Below are 15,832 nucleotides of genomic sequence, written 5' to 3' on the forward strand. Positions count from 1 at the left end.
GCTTACAATACGGTAGTTCGTCCAGTCTTAGAGTATTGTTTGTCTGTATGGGACCCTTACCAGTTGGGTCTCATTCAAGAGATTGAAAAGGTCCAAAGAAGAGCAGCAAGATTGACTAGTACATTTAGCCATCGCGAGAGCATTACAAATCTCGTTGAAAGTTTGAAGTGGGATTCACTTGCAGATAGACGATGCACTAAACGGAAGGGGCTGCTCACTAAATTCTGAAATCCGATCTTTGCTGAGGATGTAGAGCATATATTATTACCACCAACTTTCAAATCGCGCAATGATCACCATTCAAAGATAATGGAAATTAGAGCTCGTACTGAGGTGTTCAGAAAGTTGTTTTTCCCTTGTGCGATCTGCGAGTGGAACGGGGAGGGGGAATATGACTTTGGTGCAAATTGTGCCCTCAGCCACACACCGCTTGGTGGCTAGCGGAGTATATATGTAGATATAGACAATGCTCCAGCACTTTCCTTGCACTTGATACAGACTTTTTTGGGGAAAAAATCAGATACCTGTGCTTCAACAGGCTCCTTGCTCTTCTGATTTGCCCCCCCTGCAATTCGTGGTGTTCCCCAAACTCAGGAGGCCATTGAAAGAGACGCAATTTCAAACAAGAGAGGACATTATGGCAGCAACAACAGCCAACCTAAACTCCATTCAGAAAGAGGCTTTTTCGGCATGCTTCCAACGATGCTGGCACTGCTGGGAGAAGTTTGTGGAGTCTAAAGGGAACTGTGATTGTGTGTCCAACACTCCAGGTAAGCCAGCTTTTATTTCCCTGCCCAAGGCCATATACTTTGTAACAGACCTTTTTATTATGGTAAGTGAAGTTGGGGATCCATTATGTATCCCCGAAGCAGTTTCAAGCGAGTCTCGAAAATTCTCGAGAAAATATACTTTCCTTGCTTGCAGTGTGGGTGGTCCGGGTTTGATTCCCAGCTGATTCAAATTTTTAAACAAAGATGCATGCTCTTATAAGCATGTCTGTGAAACATAAAATCAATTAATTTCTATTTTTTTTAATTCAAACAATCTTTATTGACCATCATTTATTAAAAGTCAGCAATTAATAATTTACATTTGGTATGAAAAGTGGAATTTTGTGTGTGATACGTAATTATTAATAAGAAGATGCACATTTTTCATGAAAAGTGGATTAGATTTGTTTTAATTAGTGTATATTTGGTGAATATCATAGTCAAATGATGTAGGTGTTCAAACTGGCTAGAAAAAAAAATGAAAAAGGTAATGACTGAAACAAGACTCGAACCAGGGATCCAGTAATTCCTGGTCTCAAGTGCTACCGATTTCTTTCTTTCTCTCTCTCTCTCTCTCTCTCTCTCTCTCTCTCTCTCTCTCTCTCATGTATCCCCATCCCTATCTTTACATATTTTACACTTCAGGTAAATGTTCACAGGACTTGCAGTTTTGTTTAAAAATTTACGTCAGCCAGGAATAAAACCTGAACGACACGTGTGAGGAGCCAAGTGGTCCATTGAAGACTCATTCTAGCTTTGGCAAGATAGAGATGTGAGGAAAAATTCTAAGCTGTTTTTCTCAAGTATTTTAGAATGTTGTATCTAACTGCTTTGGGTCATTTATATTTGAGTTGTGAGCTTTACGTACCACAAATGTAAAAAATTATAAAAATCTTATTGCCATGTGGTTTCCTCGTTGGTAGGGCTCTGTCTTGCCTTCAGACTTTGGTCCAGTGATTCAGCACTTGTGTAGCAGGATGTGTGCCTGGGTATGATGATAGGTGTGTGTGTGTGTGTGTGTGTGTGTGTGTGTGTGTGTGTGTGTGTGTGTGTGTGTGTGTGTGTGTGTGTGCGCGCGCGCGCGCAGCAGGATAATGAAATGTTTCTGTGGTTCTTTTTGTAGGACTCGGCATTCCCCGCTATGCATACATTCCCCAGGAAGACGGGACAGTGCTGGCTAACGTTCAGATGCCGGACAACACAACCTACCACGGGGAGTGCGCTGCCAACAGGGAACAGGTCTGTCATTCGCCACATCTTCACCTGCTGTAGTCTCTGTATCATAGATGTGTTAAAATTTTGCTGTGTTGTGCTCTTTAGCAGCTACATACAAAAATACTGAGTGGTGGAGAGAAATGCGAGAACTTGAAATAATTAGAAAAAAATGAAGTAATATTTCAAAACTTCATTGGAGATTCAAAATATGTATTTTTTTAATGTTTCATGCGAACTTGCAAGTCAGTACGTAGTTCACAAAATGACGATGAGAAAATTTGTAAACAGAGAATTAAAAAGTATTCCATGAAGTTTTAGGATTTCAGTCAGATGATGTCATCTTCTTGCCATGATATTTTAGCTGACAATCATTCAACCATCTTCAGGTGAAAATTTTGTTGCAGGAATTGCTCGTAAACATTGCTACCTTTATACAAAAAATTGGCAAGAAGATGCATACCCAAAGACAGCCGCTACATGAGTGACCTCTGTCAAGTTCAGCACTTTCTTCAAGTACTGTTTCATCTGTGATGCACAGGCATGTGGGTAATGAGATACTGCATGCATGTGCTCTATCAGAATGCGGAGTTTCGGAGTTAAAATTAAAATTTCAAAATTAATCAAATAAAATGTCACTGAATGTATCATAGGTCATAAAATGTTTTCTCTCTGAAGAAATTAAAGATATCACCAGGTCCAATGCCTTATCCAGTTGAAAGCCACCATGATTAATAAGATCTTGTACTAAACTGACCAATTCCTTAATAACTGAATCTCAGAAGGGTGTCGTTGAAGCCTAAGATTTGCGAGGGAGAGTAATCCATGGAATGTCCTGTGGAGATACAGTGCACGGCTATGGCTGACTTACTGAGCTGTGAAAGGTGAGTGTGGCGATCAAGTTAAACACATCTGTCACGTTGTCTGACTGTCGTAGGCTTTGCCACACTGGCAAGGTACTTTGCAGATTCTAGTCTTCCACAGTCCCAGATTGTCTTTTGCTGAACTGAGACGAGCACATGTCTTTGTAGGTAGGCGGAAGATTACTTTGACTTGACTTTTTCATAATATTCTGCCTAACGCCAATAAAATGTTGCTGACATACAAGAGGAATGCCCTGGACTTGAACCAGTTGTTCTCATCTTGATCATGTGAATGGTCACGTTTATTCTTCCGTAAAGCTATGCTGATGTGATATAGAGAATATCTATTATCTTTAACCATTGACTGAAGGAGCTCCAGCTTCTGTGCAAGGCTCTCCATCAGACACAATATGTGCCCGGTGAACCAACATTCAAAGGACGCCCATATTTTGTGACGGTTGGTGGCAGCTAAATGCCTGCAAACACTGGTCTGTATGTGTGGGCATTAAGATAAACGGAATCCTGCAATGATCTGTCCACTTTCCATGTGACCAAGACATCCAGAAATGCAGACAGCCACCCTTCTCCACTTCCATCGTAAATTTGATATTCTCGTGGATAGAATTCCAATGCTGCCAAAAGTGTGACAGTTCTTCTTCGCCATGGGAAGACATTTCACCAGAAGACTTTTGATTTAAATTGCGCTGAATCAAGTGCCCTCTCCTCAAAGTCTTCCATAAAAAAAGTTTGCTACCAGAGGGGACAGAGGACTACCCATGACAGCACCATCAATTTGCTCAAAATATTCACTGTTGAATAAAAAGTTGGTTGAGGAAAGGACATAGTGAAATAGTGCTATTATATCAGCTTTAGACTTACTTCTGATGAGTGACAGCAAATCCATGAGAGGGACCCTAGTGCAGAGTGAGATGACATCAAAGCTTACTAATATATCCCACACGATGTGAATATGATATGAACACTTCCCCGCAAAAGTTCTCAGTAAAGATACAGTATGTCAATCTCGGTCGTACATTGGAGTGCCGATATTGCTCACAATAGGATGTAATGGAAGACCGTTTTTGTGTATTTTTGGTAAGCCATATAACCGTGTTGGGACAGAGCTATGATGTCTTAATCTTTTTACAGCTTCTTGCAGAAGGGAAGAAGAATACAGCACCACTGTTATTTCTCTTTCTCCTGTCCCTGTGGGGTTTTTATCAATCTTCCTGTGCATTGGTTCAGTCAACAAGCTATAAATCTTCTGTTAATAGAGGTCACATAGCAGCACAGTGGCATTTCCCTTAGTCACTGGAAGGACCACAGTGTGTGGATCGTCTCGTAGCTTTCGTAGTGTGGTCCTTTCTGTCGAGGAAATGTTATTCTTCTGGGGTGGAGCTCTCGTGAGTACGTGATAGTTTCACGTCTTATTTCTTCTGCAGCATCACTGGGAAGAGGTCTAATAGCTTCTTCACCAGCACCAATAAAATCCGTTACAGGCAAGTTTCTAGGCACAAACACAAATTTCAAGCATTTCCCAAGCACTGACAGCATCATGTTGTCCAGAACTTTATCCATGAAACTGACCACGGAGTGTCGAAAAGTGTCTTGTTGCAGTAACATTGCCCCCCCAATCCTGCGTGCGGCATAGATGGAGCAATATTCGAAGAGGGTGCGTAACTAGGCAGAGGTCACTCGTGTAGTGGCTATCTTTGCGCAACGGTCTTTGTGCCAGGTTTTTGTATAAAGGCAGCAATGTGAACTAGTAATCTCCAGTGCAAAACTGTCACCTGAAGATGGCTGAATCGTTGTCTGGCAAAATATTATGGCCAGAAGTCACTGCTATTGGGCTGCAACAGCCAAACTTCATGGAATCCTCTTTACTCTGGGAAAATTTCAAGATTCACTGAGAATTAAAGAATTAATAAACACATTATAGAGATAAGTTCTTCGCTTCAGCGAATAACTCGTGTAGAGTGTAGAATGTCAAGGAGGAAACCTCTCTACTTGAATTTGAATACTTCAGATTTAGTTCTCGATTTTTTTTTTAAATTTTGCTGTAAGCCTGTTGAAAATGAAACCAGCTGAATGGTGCACACTTTTATCTACAGTGCTTAAGAAACTATTATATCATTTTTCCATCTGCCATTCGGTGACTGAATGTTGCAGTTAATTCTTAATGAATCAATATTGGCAACAACAAATTGCCTATGGCCTACAGCAAACTGACTCTGCAAAGCAGTTTGACTACGTGGTTCTGGGCTAAAAGTATTCATAGTGACTGTACAGAATAGCCACAAGATGTGACGCCATGTGAGATAGGAGAGTGAAAGCAAGCAAAGTAAACAAGCCTTAACGTTTCAAAGTCAGACACAATGACATTATTGTGGTAGTGAAGATAGCAGCATCCAGCTTCTGCACAAGACTTTGAATTAATGTGTCATTTCTAAGAAATGTATTGTACTGAACAGTGTAATGTGTTATTCCTGCTCTCAGCTATTAAATGTATTAAATTTTCGTTTCCAATTGCATTTAACACCAAAATAACTGGTATGTTGTGATGTTCAGAAATATTTGAGAACAGAAAGCCCAACACATTTTTACTTATGTTTTGTATCACGGACCTTCACAGAAGTTCATTGTACACATGGCTTTACAGCCCTGGATTCATCACTACTTTTATATGCTGTATGTGCAGTTCATTATTCTACTTATTTTATGACTTAACTTCTTCCTTTTTCATCAGTTTATTCACTTTTGATTATAGTTAGTTATTTTTGCCACAGTACTTTGATAACTAAAACTCATCACAAACACCCAGCAAAGATAGCATGCTCATCTGAGATAGTTATAGAAATCCCCTGCATCTGCCCCTGCTCCTGCCCCCCGCATCTGCCCCTGCCCCGCCACATCCTCCTCTGAATGATCCCCCCCCTCCGTAATTCTGACCCCCTCCCTGCATAACTGCCCCCCCCACATATCAGCCACCCCCCCCCCCCCCCCCACATATCGGCCCCTGTCCCCCACATATCTGCACCTGCCCGCGTCTACCCATCCCCACCCCCCGCATCTGCCCCTCATCCACATCTCTCCATCCCTCTCACATAATCTCCCTCCCCATACCTGTCACTGTCCTTCCCTTTACCTTAATCTCTCCCTCTGCCTCATCCTTCTCTCTGTCTCATCCCTTATCCCCCCCCCCCCCAACATTCTCTCTCTCTCCCTCCCTCTCTCCCTGTGTGTGTGTGTGTGTGTGTGTGTGTGTGTGTGTGTGTGTGTGTGGGGTGTCATCCTCTTGTTATCAGATTTTGGATATAGTTGAAAAGGAAGGAAGAAAGAAAGAGAGAGAGAGAGAGAGAGAGAGAGAGAGAGAGAGAGAGAGAGAGAGGGGGGGGGGGGCACTCATTGAGGCAAACTCTCAACCACTTGCGTATCAGTCCTGAATTTTTTGTGCATTACTAACTGAGGGTCAACCAAGGTAAAAAAGTGAAAGGTAGCAGGTGTGGTACCTGGGACAAGAACCTACACTACAGTACAAGTGGTTTCAAAAAGTAGATCCCACCACTGGGGACCTCCTCTAGTCTGTATAATTGCCCGTTTCTTTTGTAGTGCCTTCAAAACTTTACTTTTTGATAATGACATCTGACATACCTGCTTATTGCTCAGTGTTTAATAATTGGTAGGAGCATCTTTAAAGTGCCTTTTCTGTGCACTGCAGGCATCAGAGAGTGCAGCCCGAGTGGCACTTGCCGAGTTGGAAGCTGCCGGCGGTGCTCTGCAGTTTGGAGCGTCTGGCCAGAGCTGGATGCAGTTGCACCAAAAACAACAGCCGTTTGGCAGTGGGAGTGGAGTCCACCACGGCAAAGGTGCAGGGGTAGGTGCACTGCCAGCACCTCCCCAGCAGTGGTTCCAGAATGGCAGCCCCAGTGGCCGGTTCAGTCAGCAGCCGCACGGGCAGTGGAGGTCACACACAGCAGGTAAACATTTCTCAACTGTTCGGAGGCCTCCCTTCTGTCTGACCCAACATGTTGTCTGTAATAATTAACACCCTCATGGCAAATAAACTTTGCAGTTTCTAGCATAACTTGTCTTCGCTCTTGCCTTTTGGATAAATGTTAGCCTTCAATTCGACTTCCAATAATAATTCAGTTAACTGAATTTTGGCCTTTACGTCATATTCCTCCAGAGATTCAACCCAGTATTCAGGTAGGTATTGCACTTTTGGAACTCTTTTTGCTGTTTAGAACATGCTCTGCTCGAGCAGTGAGAAGAAATGATCTCGAAATTTGACAAAAATTTGTGGAAAGGTCAGAAACTGTAATCTTTCGGGTTTCCTCTACGAGTCTTTCAACTGCACAGATGGATTCTTTATTAACCAAACATGGAAACCCACTTTTTTTGTCATCGTTGCATTTGATATCGTCCTTCATTGACCTATCTGACCCATTTTCTTACTATTGAATCAAACAGTGAAAAATCCAGGATGGAATAATGACAATGTTATGAAAAGGACAGATTGCTAGTCACTAGACAGGGTGGAGAAAAACTGTCACGAAATTTTAATCCTGGATAGCTGATGCCAGTAGGAACCTCTGCTGTGTAGGTCGACAACGCACAATTTTTAAACTATGGAAACTTGGCACCACATGCTCCAATTGGCCCCAGGATTGCCCTGTTGCCAGATGCTGTGGACAATGCATGACCACAAATGCTTTGCCTGCCAGAGTTCGCTATGTATCCAAGGCGGGCCCGCATGCTCAGTGCTAGTGGGCCAGCCTTCCACTCTGGTGGCCTGGGGACAAATCTGCTGTGGTCCCGATTCATCCATTGTAGTTTTGTGATAAGACATACTGGGAACAAACCCATCAACAGCTGTTAGTTCACGTACAGAAAGTCTTTTATAAATTATGTCGGCTCTGAAAAGGGCCTTTTTTGTAGTTAGGACATTGTTTGCTTAAAGCAGGTGCTCGAACTTGGGACCCTCTGATGGGGGACAAGCTTGGTAACGTCGAGTGGTGTTTCGCCAAACTCTTTCAAAGATTCGCGGCATTGCCCTTATGTGATTGGCGGCATTAATTCCTCTTCATTTCTAGCTGGTTCGTGTTTGAGTGGGTGAACTAGAGCCTTGAAGAATACCCACAGGAAAAGGTCTGGTGGCATGAGGTCTGGTGATTGCAGGGGCCATGTCATATGAGCACCTCTGCTAATTACCCAGCTGTCGAAGAGTTCATTTAAATATCCGCGCACAGCACGACTGTATTGTGTGGGTGCCTCATGATGCTGCAACCACATTTGTAGCCATATGTCCAGGGGAACATCTTCCAGCAAGCTGGACAGAGTTTCATGCAAAAAGTGAAGGTAATTTGCCCTGGTAAGTCAGGGAGGTAGATGCACTGGCCCAGTCAGATGGTCACCCACAATGCCTGCCCAAATGTTGAGCAAAAATCGTTCCTGATGTCTGCGGACATACTTGATGTGAGAATTTCCCCTTGCCCAGTAGTGAACATTTCGAGTGTTGTGGAGGACATCCCGATGGAAGGTGCACTCATCTGTAAATAACACAATGGTGGGGAAGCTGGGATCTCATACAACACATCGCAGAAACCCCAGGCAAAACCCTAGCCTGTGTTTGTAGTTCACCACAGGATTTAGGTCTTGGACAGGGTGGAAACTAAATGAATGCTGGCCATCATCCCTCAAAACCTCCCAGACTAACCAATGAGTGACCCCCATGTCATGTCCAACTGCTCGTGTATTTGTCTAGATGCTTTCTCAAAGGCATTCCAAAACATCCCAAAGGTGTTCTATAGGATTCAGGTCAGGACTCTGTACAGGCCAGTCCGTTACAGGGATGTTATTGTTTTTGTGGCGTAACAAGACAGCTACGCCACACTGAAGTAGCCGAAAGGCACGCGTAATCTCACTTATGCTAGAGAGAGGTCTGAAATAGGATACGTAATGAATGGTAGCAAAAAAAGTACGTAGCTGCTATTATACTTAACTTTTAATCCTTGTTGTATACATCGTTCTTGATGAGACATTTCATACGATAACTATCAAACTATGTAAGGCTAATGGCGCCTTGCTAGGTCGTAGCCATGAACTTAGCTGAAGGCTATTCTAACTATCTCTCGGCAAATGAGAGAAAGGCTTCGTCAGTGTAGTCGCTAGCAAAGTCATCGTACAACTGGGGCGAGTGCTATTCCGTATCTCGAGACCTGCCTTGTGGTGGCGCTCGGTCTGCGATCACACAGTGGCGACACGCGGGTCCGACATGTACTAATGGACCGCGGCCGATTTAAACTACCACCTAGCAAGTGTGGTGTCTGGCGGTGACACCACAATTGTCATGCAGTATCACGTTGTGTTCCAGATCTTCCGGCATCACTGTGATATCCCGCTAACGAGCCTGTTTCGCCAAGTTGCCAGTGAATTGTTGTAAAAGTTTGCAGGTGTGGGTGGCATCTTGCTGGGTACCATTCCTCATACAACCAACGAGCTTCATGCACATTACAATAGCTCGTTCTTCAAACGAATGCTGTGCCACCATGCTTACTGTATGATTAAATCGCAGGTGACATGTGTGCTCTGAAGCTAAGACCTATTCGACGTGTGTGTGTGTGTGTGTGTGTATCACGTTGTGGCAGTAACGGGAAGAGGGACATTTGTACACTATATGATCAAACCCCCAAAAACATACATTTTTCATATTAGGCACATTGTGCTGCCAGCTACTGCCAGGTACACCATATCAGTGACTGCAGTAGTCATTAGACATCGTGAGAGCAGAATGGGGTGCCCCACAGAATTCATGGACTTTGAACATGGTCAGGTGATCGGGTGTCACTTGTGTCATACACCTGTATGCCAGATTTCCACACTCCTAAACATCCCTATGTCCACTATTTCTGATGTGATAGTGAAGTGGAAATGTGAAGGAACACGTACAGCACAAAAGCATACAGGCTGACCTTGTCTGTTGACTGACAGAGACTGTCGACAATTGAAGAGGGTCGTAATGTGTAATATACAGTCATCTATATAGACCATCACACAGGAATTCCAAACTGCATCAGGACCCACTGCAAATACTATGACAGTTAGGCTGGAGGTGAGAAAACTTGGATTTCATTGTTGAACGGCTGCTCATGAGCCACACATCACGCCGGTAAATGCCCAACAATGTCTCGCTTGGTGTAAGGACCGTAAACATTGGATGATTGAACAGAGGAAAAAACGGTGTGTAGTGGAACGAATCACGGGACACAATGTGGCGAACCGATGGCAGGGTGTAGGTATGACAAATTCCTATTGAACGTCATCTGCCAGTGTATTTAGTGCCAAAAGTGAAATTTGGAGGCTGTGGTGTTATGATGTGGTCATGTTTTCCATGGAGGAGGCTTGCACCCCTTGTTATTTTGCATGGCACTATCACAGCACAGGCCTACTACATTGATGTTTTAAGTACCTTCTTGCTTCCAACTGTTGAAGAGCCATTTGGGGATGGCGATTGCACCTTTCCACACGATCGAGCACCTGTTCATAATGCATGGCTTGTGGTGGAGTGGTTACACAACAATAACATCCCTGTAATGGACTGGCCTGTACAGAGTCCTGACCTGAATCCTATAGAACACCTTTGGGATGTTTTGGAATACCGACTTTGTACCAGGCCTCACCAACTGACATTGATACCTCTCCTCAGTGCAGCACTCTGTGAAGAACGGGCTGCCATTCCCCAAGAAACCTTCCAGCACCTGATTGAATGTATGCCTGCAAGAGTGGAAGCTGTCATCAAGGCTGTGGGTATGCATTCCAGCATTATCGATGGAGGGTGTCAGGAACTTGTCAGTCATTTTCAGTCAAGTGTCCAGATACTTTTGATCACATAGTGTATGTGTGAACCGACAACCATAGCGCTGCTCGTCAGCTGATGAATGGCAACAGGGCAATCCCACGACCAATCGGAATGTGGGGCCTTAGCTTCCGTAGTTTAAAGATAGTGTGTTATCGACCTACACAACATTAGTAATTTTGATTCTTACTGCCATCAGCTATCCAGGGTTAAAATTTCGTGACAATTTTTCTCCACCCTGTAAAGTAGAGACGTTAAGTCGCAGACAGGCAGTACAAAAAGACTGCTAAACAGGTAAGCTGTCAGCCAGGAAGCCTTCTTCTAAAGTAGACAAAACAACCACTACCCCCACCCATCCACGCACACACACACACACACACACACACACACACACACACACACACACACACACACACACACACACACACACTGACTCATATACAGACACAGACATAACTCAACACACACATGACCACTGTTTCTGGCCACCAAGGCCAGATTTTGAGCAACTGTCCATGAGGGGAGAAGCAGTCTAAACTGTGTACCAACATAAGCTTTCTTGAATTGTGCAGATGGGAACTCTGCCTGCAATATGTCCTACATTCCTGTAACCTCCTTTGGTCTCAATCTTCGTTAGTTACTGTCTTTCACCCTTTCCTGTTCCCACTTCAGCACTACACAGCCTTCTGTTCTAACAATGCACCCACTGTCTCTCCTCCCCCACCCTCCATCCATCCACCCAACTGCACCTAGCTGCCCGACCCTCTCCTCACCTCATCCCTTAAGTTCCCATAAGAAGCACTTGACTGTCCTCCACCCCTACCCTACCATCCCTCCCCCTCTCCTCTCCAGCCCTCTCCTTACCCCGACCACCCAGATTGATTCTCCCTTCATCCGCAGTTGCTCCCAGTCTGGTCTCGGTAGCCAGTGACAGTGGTCATGGTGAGTGAGTTGTATTGGCCTGAATGTATGTGTGTTTTGTCTACTTCAGAAGAAGGCCTCTCGACTGAAAGTGTACTTGTTTAGCAGTCTTCTTGTGGTACCTTTCTGCGACTCTACGTCTCCACTTGTTGATATAGTTTATAGTTGATGGCCGGGGACACCACATCACTGTTACAGGCAGTCTGCAAATATCAGTTCATAGTTGTTGACTACTACATCTACATGGATACTCTGCAAATCACTTCTAAGTGCCTGGCAGAGGGTTCATCGAACCACATTCACAATTCTCTATTATTCCAAGATCGTGTATAGCGTGTGGGAAGAATAACACCTATATCCCTTATTTTGTCTTGGTGATCGTTCCTTCCTATGTAAGTCGGTGTCAACAAAATATTTTCGCATTCGGAGGAGAAAGTTGGTGATTGTAATTTCGTGAGAGGATTCCATCGCAACGAAAAACACCTTTCTTTTAATTATGTCCTGCCCAAACCCTGTATCATTTCTGTGACACTCTCTCCCATGTTTCGCGATAATACAAAACGTGCTGGCTTTCTTTGACTTTTTCGATGTACTTTGTCAGACCTACCTGGTAAGGATCCCACACCACGCTACAGTATTCTAAAAGTGGACGGACAAGTGTAGTGTAGGCAGTCTGCTTGGTAGGTCTGTTACATTTTCGAAGTGTCCTGCCAATAAAACACAGTCTTTGGTTAGCCTTCCCCACAACATTTTCTGTATGTTCCTTCCAATTTAAATTGTTGGTAATTGTAATATCTAGGTATTTAGTTGAATTTACAGCTTTTAGATTAGACTGATTTATCGTGTAACCGAAGTTTAACGTGTTCCTTTTAGCATTCATGTGGATTATCTCACACTTTTCGTTATTTAAGGTCAACTGCCACTTTTCGCACCATTCCGATGTTTCTCCTAAATCGTTTTGCAGCTTGTTTTGATCTTCTGATTACTTTATTAGTCGGTAAACGACAGTGTCATCTGCAAGCAACCAAAGACGGCTGCTCAGATTGTTTCCCAAATCGTTTATATAGATAAGGAACAGCAAAGGACCTATAACACTACCTTGGGGAACGTCAGAAATCACTTCTGTTTTACTTGCTGACTTTCCATCAATTTCAACGAACTGTGACCTCTCTGACAAGAAATCACAGATCCTGTCACATAACTGAGACGATTGGAGTTAACCCCCTCAGCGTCAGTTATGGCTTGAAGATGGTGCTCTGAAGCCCCCAAACTGGTAGCCATATAAGCGTCATCGTAAGGATGGATTTAAGTGTTCCATTTTATTACATCTCCATTTCATGGTGAGTAGCACTCTATCCTTTCATAATATTGTTACCATTGAATCACTCATATTTTCTTTGCAAGCCTCACAAATGAATGTGGTGTGGTCTTCTCCGCATTCAGGAAATTAATTACAGATCCAATCCCACAATCAGCAGGATTTTCAGCCAACTTCATCATTCTAAACAAGCACTGGACACCACAGGCAACACACGTTTGACTCAAAATGGTGTAATATCCTTCTCCTCAATTCAAGGCAACTACTGCACATGTGACAAATTCATAACCTCCTGCGCTGTTATCCTGTTTTTATGGAGTGAGCTCACAAATATTGCCAGGTATGATGCAAGTGAACACGCAAGTCAATCAGTGCAGAATGAGTATCATATTTATTCATCAATTTAACAGTTATTGGATCTTCTATAACCATATATGTGATACGTCACTATTACATACGTAAAATATAAACATATTACTCAGTGCATGTACCCAGTAAGTACATGTGTCTACAGAGGCACATGTTCTGGGACAAAACAATACATATTCTTCCGACCTAGCGAGAATAAGAGTAATAACAGTTGAGTCTCTTGGTCAATGTTAGTGAATAGATGGCCTATGTAGGTAGTGGCCCAAAATATATTTTAGGATGTCGTCATATTTTGCATGGGATTAAGCAATATTTTTTAAAAAATTAGCACATATTGCTGAATAGCCTTGACAGTTGCTCAATGTTATGGGCCCCACATCACCTTAAACCAGCTCCCGGTATAGGTTTAGTAGCCCAATCTAAAGTTGGGAGACTGACTATGAGGGACTTGCTCATTACTAAGCAATGCTGACAAATCAGCTTACTCATTAATCACATAATAACCTGCAAACCATGGATGAAGGGCAACATCCTGGTGCTATCTTCCCAGGTATGTGGAAAGCGTCTGCCAGAGTGCCACACTGCAAACTGTTATTGGCGGCCTGAGTACATATAAAAGGTTCCTATATATGTTTGGTATCACCACTAGGTTGGATTAAAGGAAGACATCGAAGCTATTCAGAGGCATGCTGCTACATTTGTTACGAGAAGGTTCAATCGACACACTAGTGTTACGGATATGTTCTGTAAACTTGAATGGGAATCCCAGATGGGAACACTATTGAAAAGTTTGGAGAACTGACATTTGTGACTGCAAAAAGATCCTACTGCCTGCAGTGCACACAAGGTGGACAAAAATATGGAAACAGCAAAAACTCACCACTTTACCATGACTAATACAATATGGGAAAACTGTTGGCATTCAAAATAGCTTCCAGTCATCTCAGAATGGATAAACCTTGTAAGGTTTTCATGGGACTCTTAGAATCTTATACCATTCTTCCTGCAAAATAGTGGCAAGTTCATATAACAGTGGTGGAGGTGGCTAACGATTGTTCACTCTTCTCTCCAAATTAGACCAAAAAGGATCTATATTATTGAGATCTGGCGACTGGTGACAGGGGAGATGCAGCAATTCATCCTTGTCTCTCAAAACCATATTGTTATATATCTATCAGAAAAGCCAAATAGATTTAAGTCAGTAGTGTTTCTATAGCAAGTAGAGATATTCCACCATGCAGTGTTTCAACGCTTAACATACAATGGTGTCATCTGCCTTCCAGCTGACACGTCAGACCGGAGTCGGCTGAGGGACCATCAGGGGCACCCTCCAAAAGGATCTCGGGGCAGCCCGGGGTGGCAGCACCAGCATCAACATCAGCAGCAGCATCAGCATCAACAGCAGCACCTGCAACATCACGGACGTCATGGTCAGGGATTCCAACCACTGTTTGGGCAGGTAGGCTGAATGGCAATTGCTTGCTGATAACTGCCTCGTTTGTTATCTCCCTGTTGTTGTGGTCTTCCATCCAAGACTAATTTTTTGCAGCTGTCCATACAATTCAACCCTCTGCAAGCCTCTTCATAATGATTGCAACATATATCTTTCGGAACCTTCTTACTGTCATTGGGTTTTAGTCACCACCTACAATTTTTACCCCCACATTTCCCTCTGTTACCAAATTGATGACTCTTTGAACCTCAGAATACAAGGTGTGATTAAAAAGTAATGAGAATTGTGTTTCTTAAAGTGTCTTTATTTATTCATCAATTTCAATTTTGTTCACTTTAGAATAATCCCCCTGAGATATAATACTCATGCCAGCACTTTTTCCAATCTTGGATGCACTTCTGGAACTCACTTTCGTTACAATGTTCATCTCCTTCAGTGATTCAGTTTGTGTTTCATCAATGGTGGCAAAATGACGGGCTTTCATGGTTCTCTTCAGCCTCAGCAATAGAAAGAAGTAACAGGGGGGCCAAACCCAGCAAATACAGTGGTTGAGGCAACATAGTGGTTGTGTTTTTTGCCAAAATAATCATTAACAAGTATTGTGGTGTGACTGGGAGAATTATTGTGATACAATTTCCACAAGTAGTTTTGCTACAATTCTAGTTGTTTTCTTCAGATTGCTTCACACAAACAGCACATAACTTCTAGGTAGTATTCCAAATTGACTGTGCAACGTTAAGGCAGAAATTTTTGATTCATTATCTCATTGTAATCAAAGAAAATGGTAAAAACAAAGATTCTGTAACTTACCAAACGAAAGTGTTGGTACGTTGATAGAGACAATAACAAACACAAACACACACAAAAATTTCAAGCTTTCGCAACCCATGGTTGCTTCATCAGGAAAGAGGGGAGGAGAGGGAAAGACGAAAGGATGTGGGTTTTAAGGGAGAGGGTAAGGAGTCATTCCAATCCTGGGAGCGGAAAGACTTACCTTAGGGGGAAAAAAGGACAGGTATACACTCTCACTCGTGTGCGCGCGCGCGCGCACACACACACACACACACACAC

The 15,832-nt window shown here is 43.2% G+C and overlaps 1 protein-coding gene across 1 annotated transcript in view; it reads left to right on the forward strand.

Moving 5' to 3' along the window:
- LOC126428117 (5'-3' exoribonuclease 1) overlaps window positions 1–15,832 on the forward strand; it is a 204,932-nt gene that overhangs the window by 174,723 nt on the left and 14,377 nt on the right. The window contains exons 30-32 of the mRNA XM_050090024.1: window positions 1,894–2,009; window positions 6,564–6,822; window positions 14,592–14,767. Coding sequence (XP_049945981.1) covers window positions 1,894–2,009; window positions 6,564–6,822; window positions 14,592–14,767 — 551 coding nt within the window. The remainder of the gene's footprint in view (window positions 1–1,893; window positions 2,010–6,563; window positions 6,823–14,591; window positions 14,768–15,832) is intronic.

This window comes from Schistocerca serialis, chromosome 12 (assembly GCF_023864345.2).
Source record: "Schistocerca serialis cubense isolate TAMUIC-IGC-003099 chromosome 12, iqSchSeri2.2, whole genome shotgun sequence".
NCBI lineage: Eukaryota > Metazoa > Arthropoda > Insecta > Orthoptera > Acrididae > Schistocerca > Schistocerca serialis.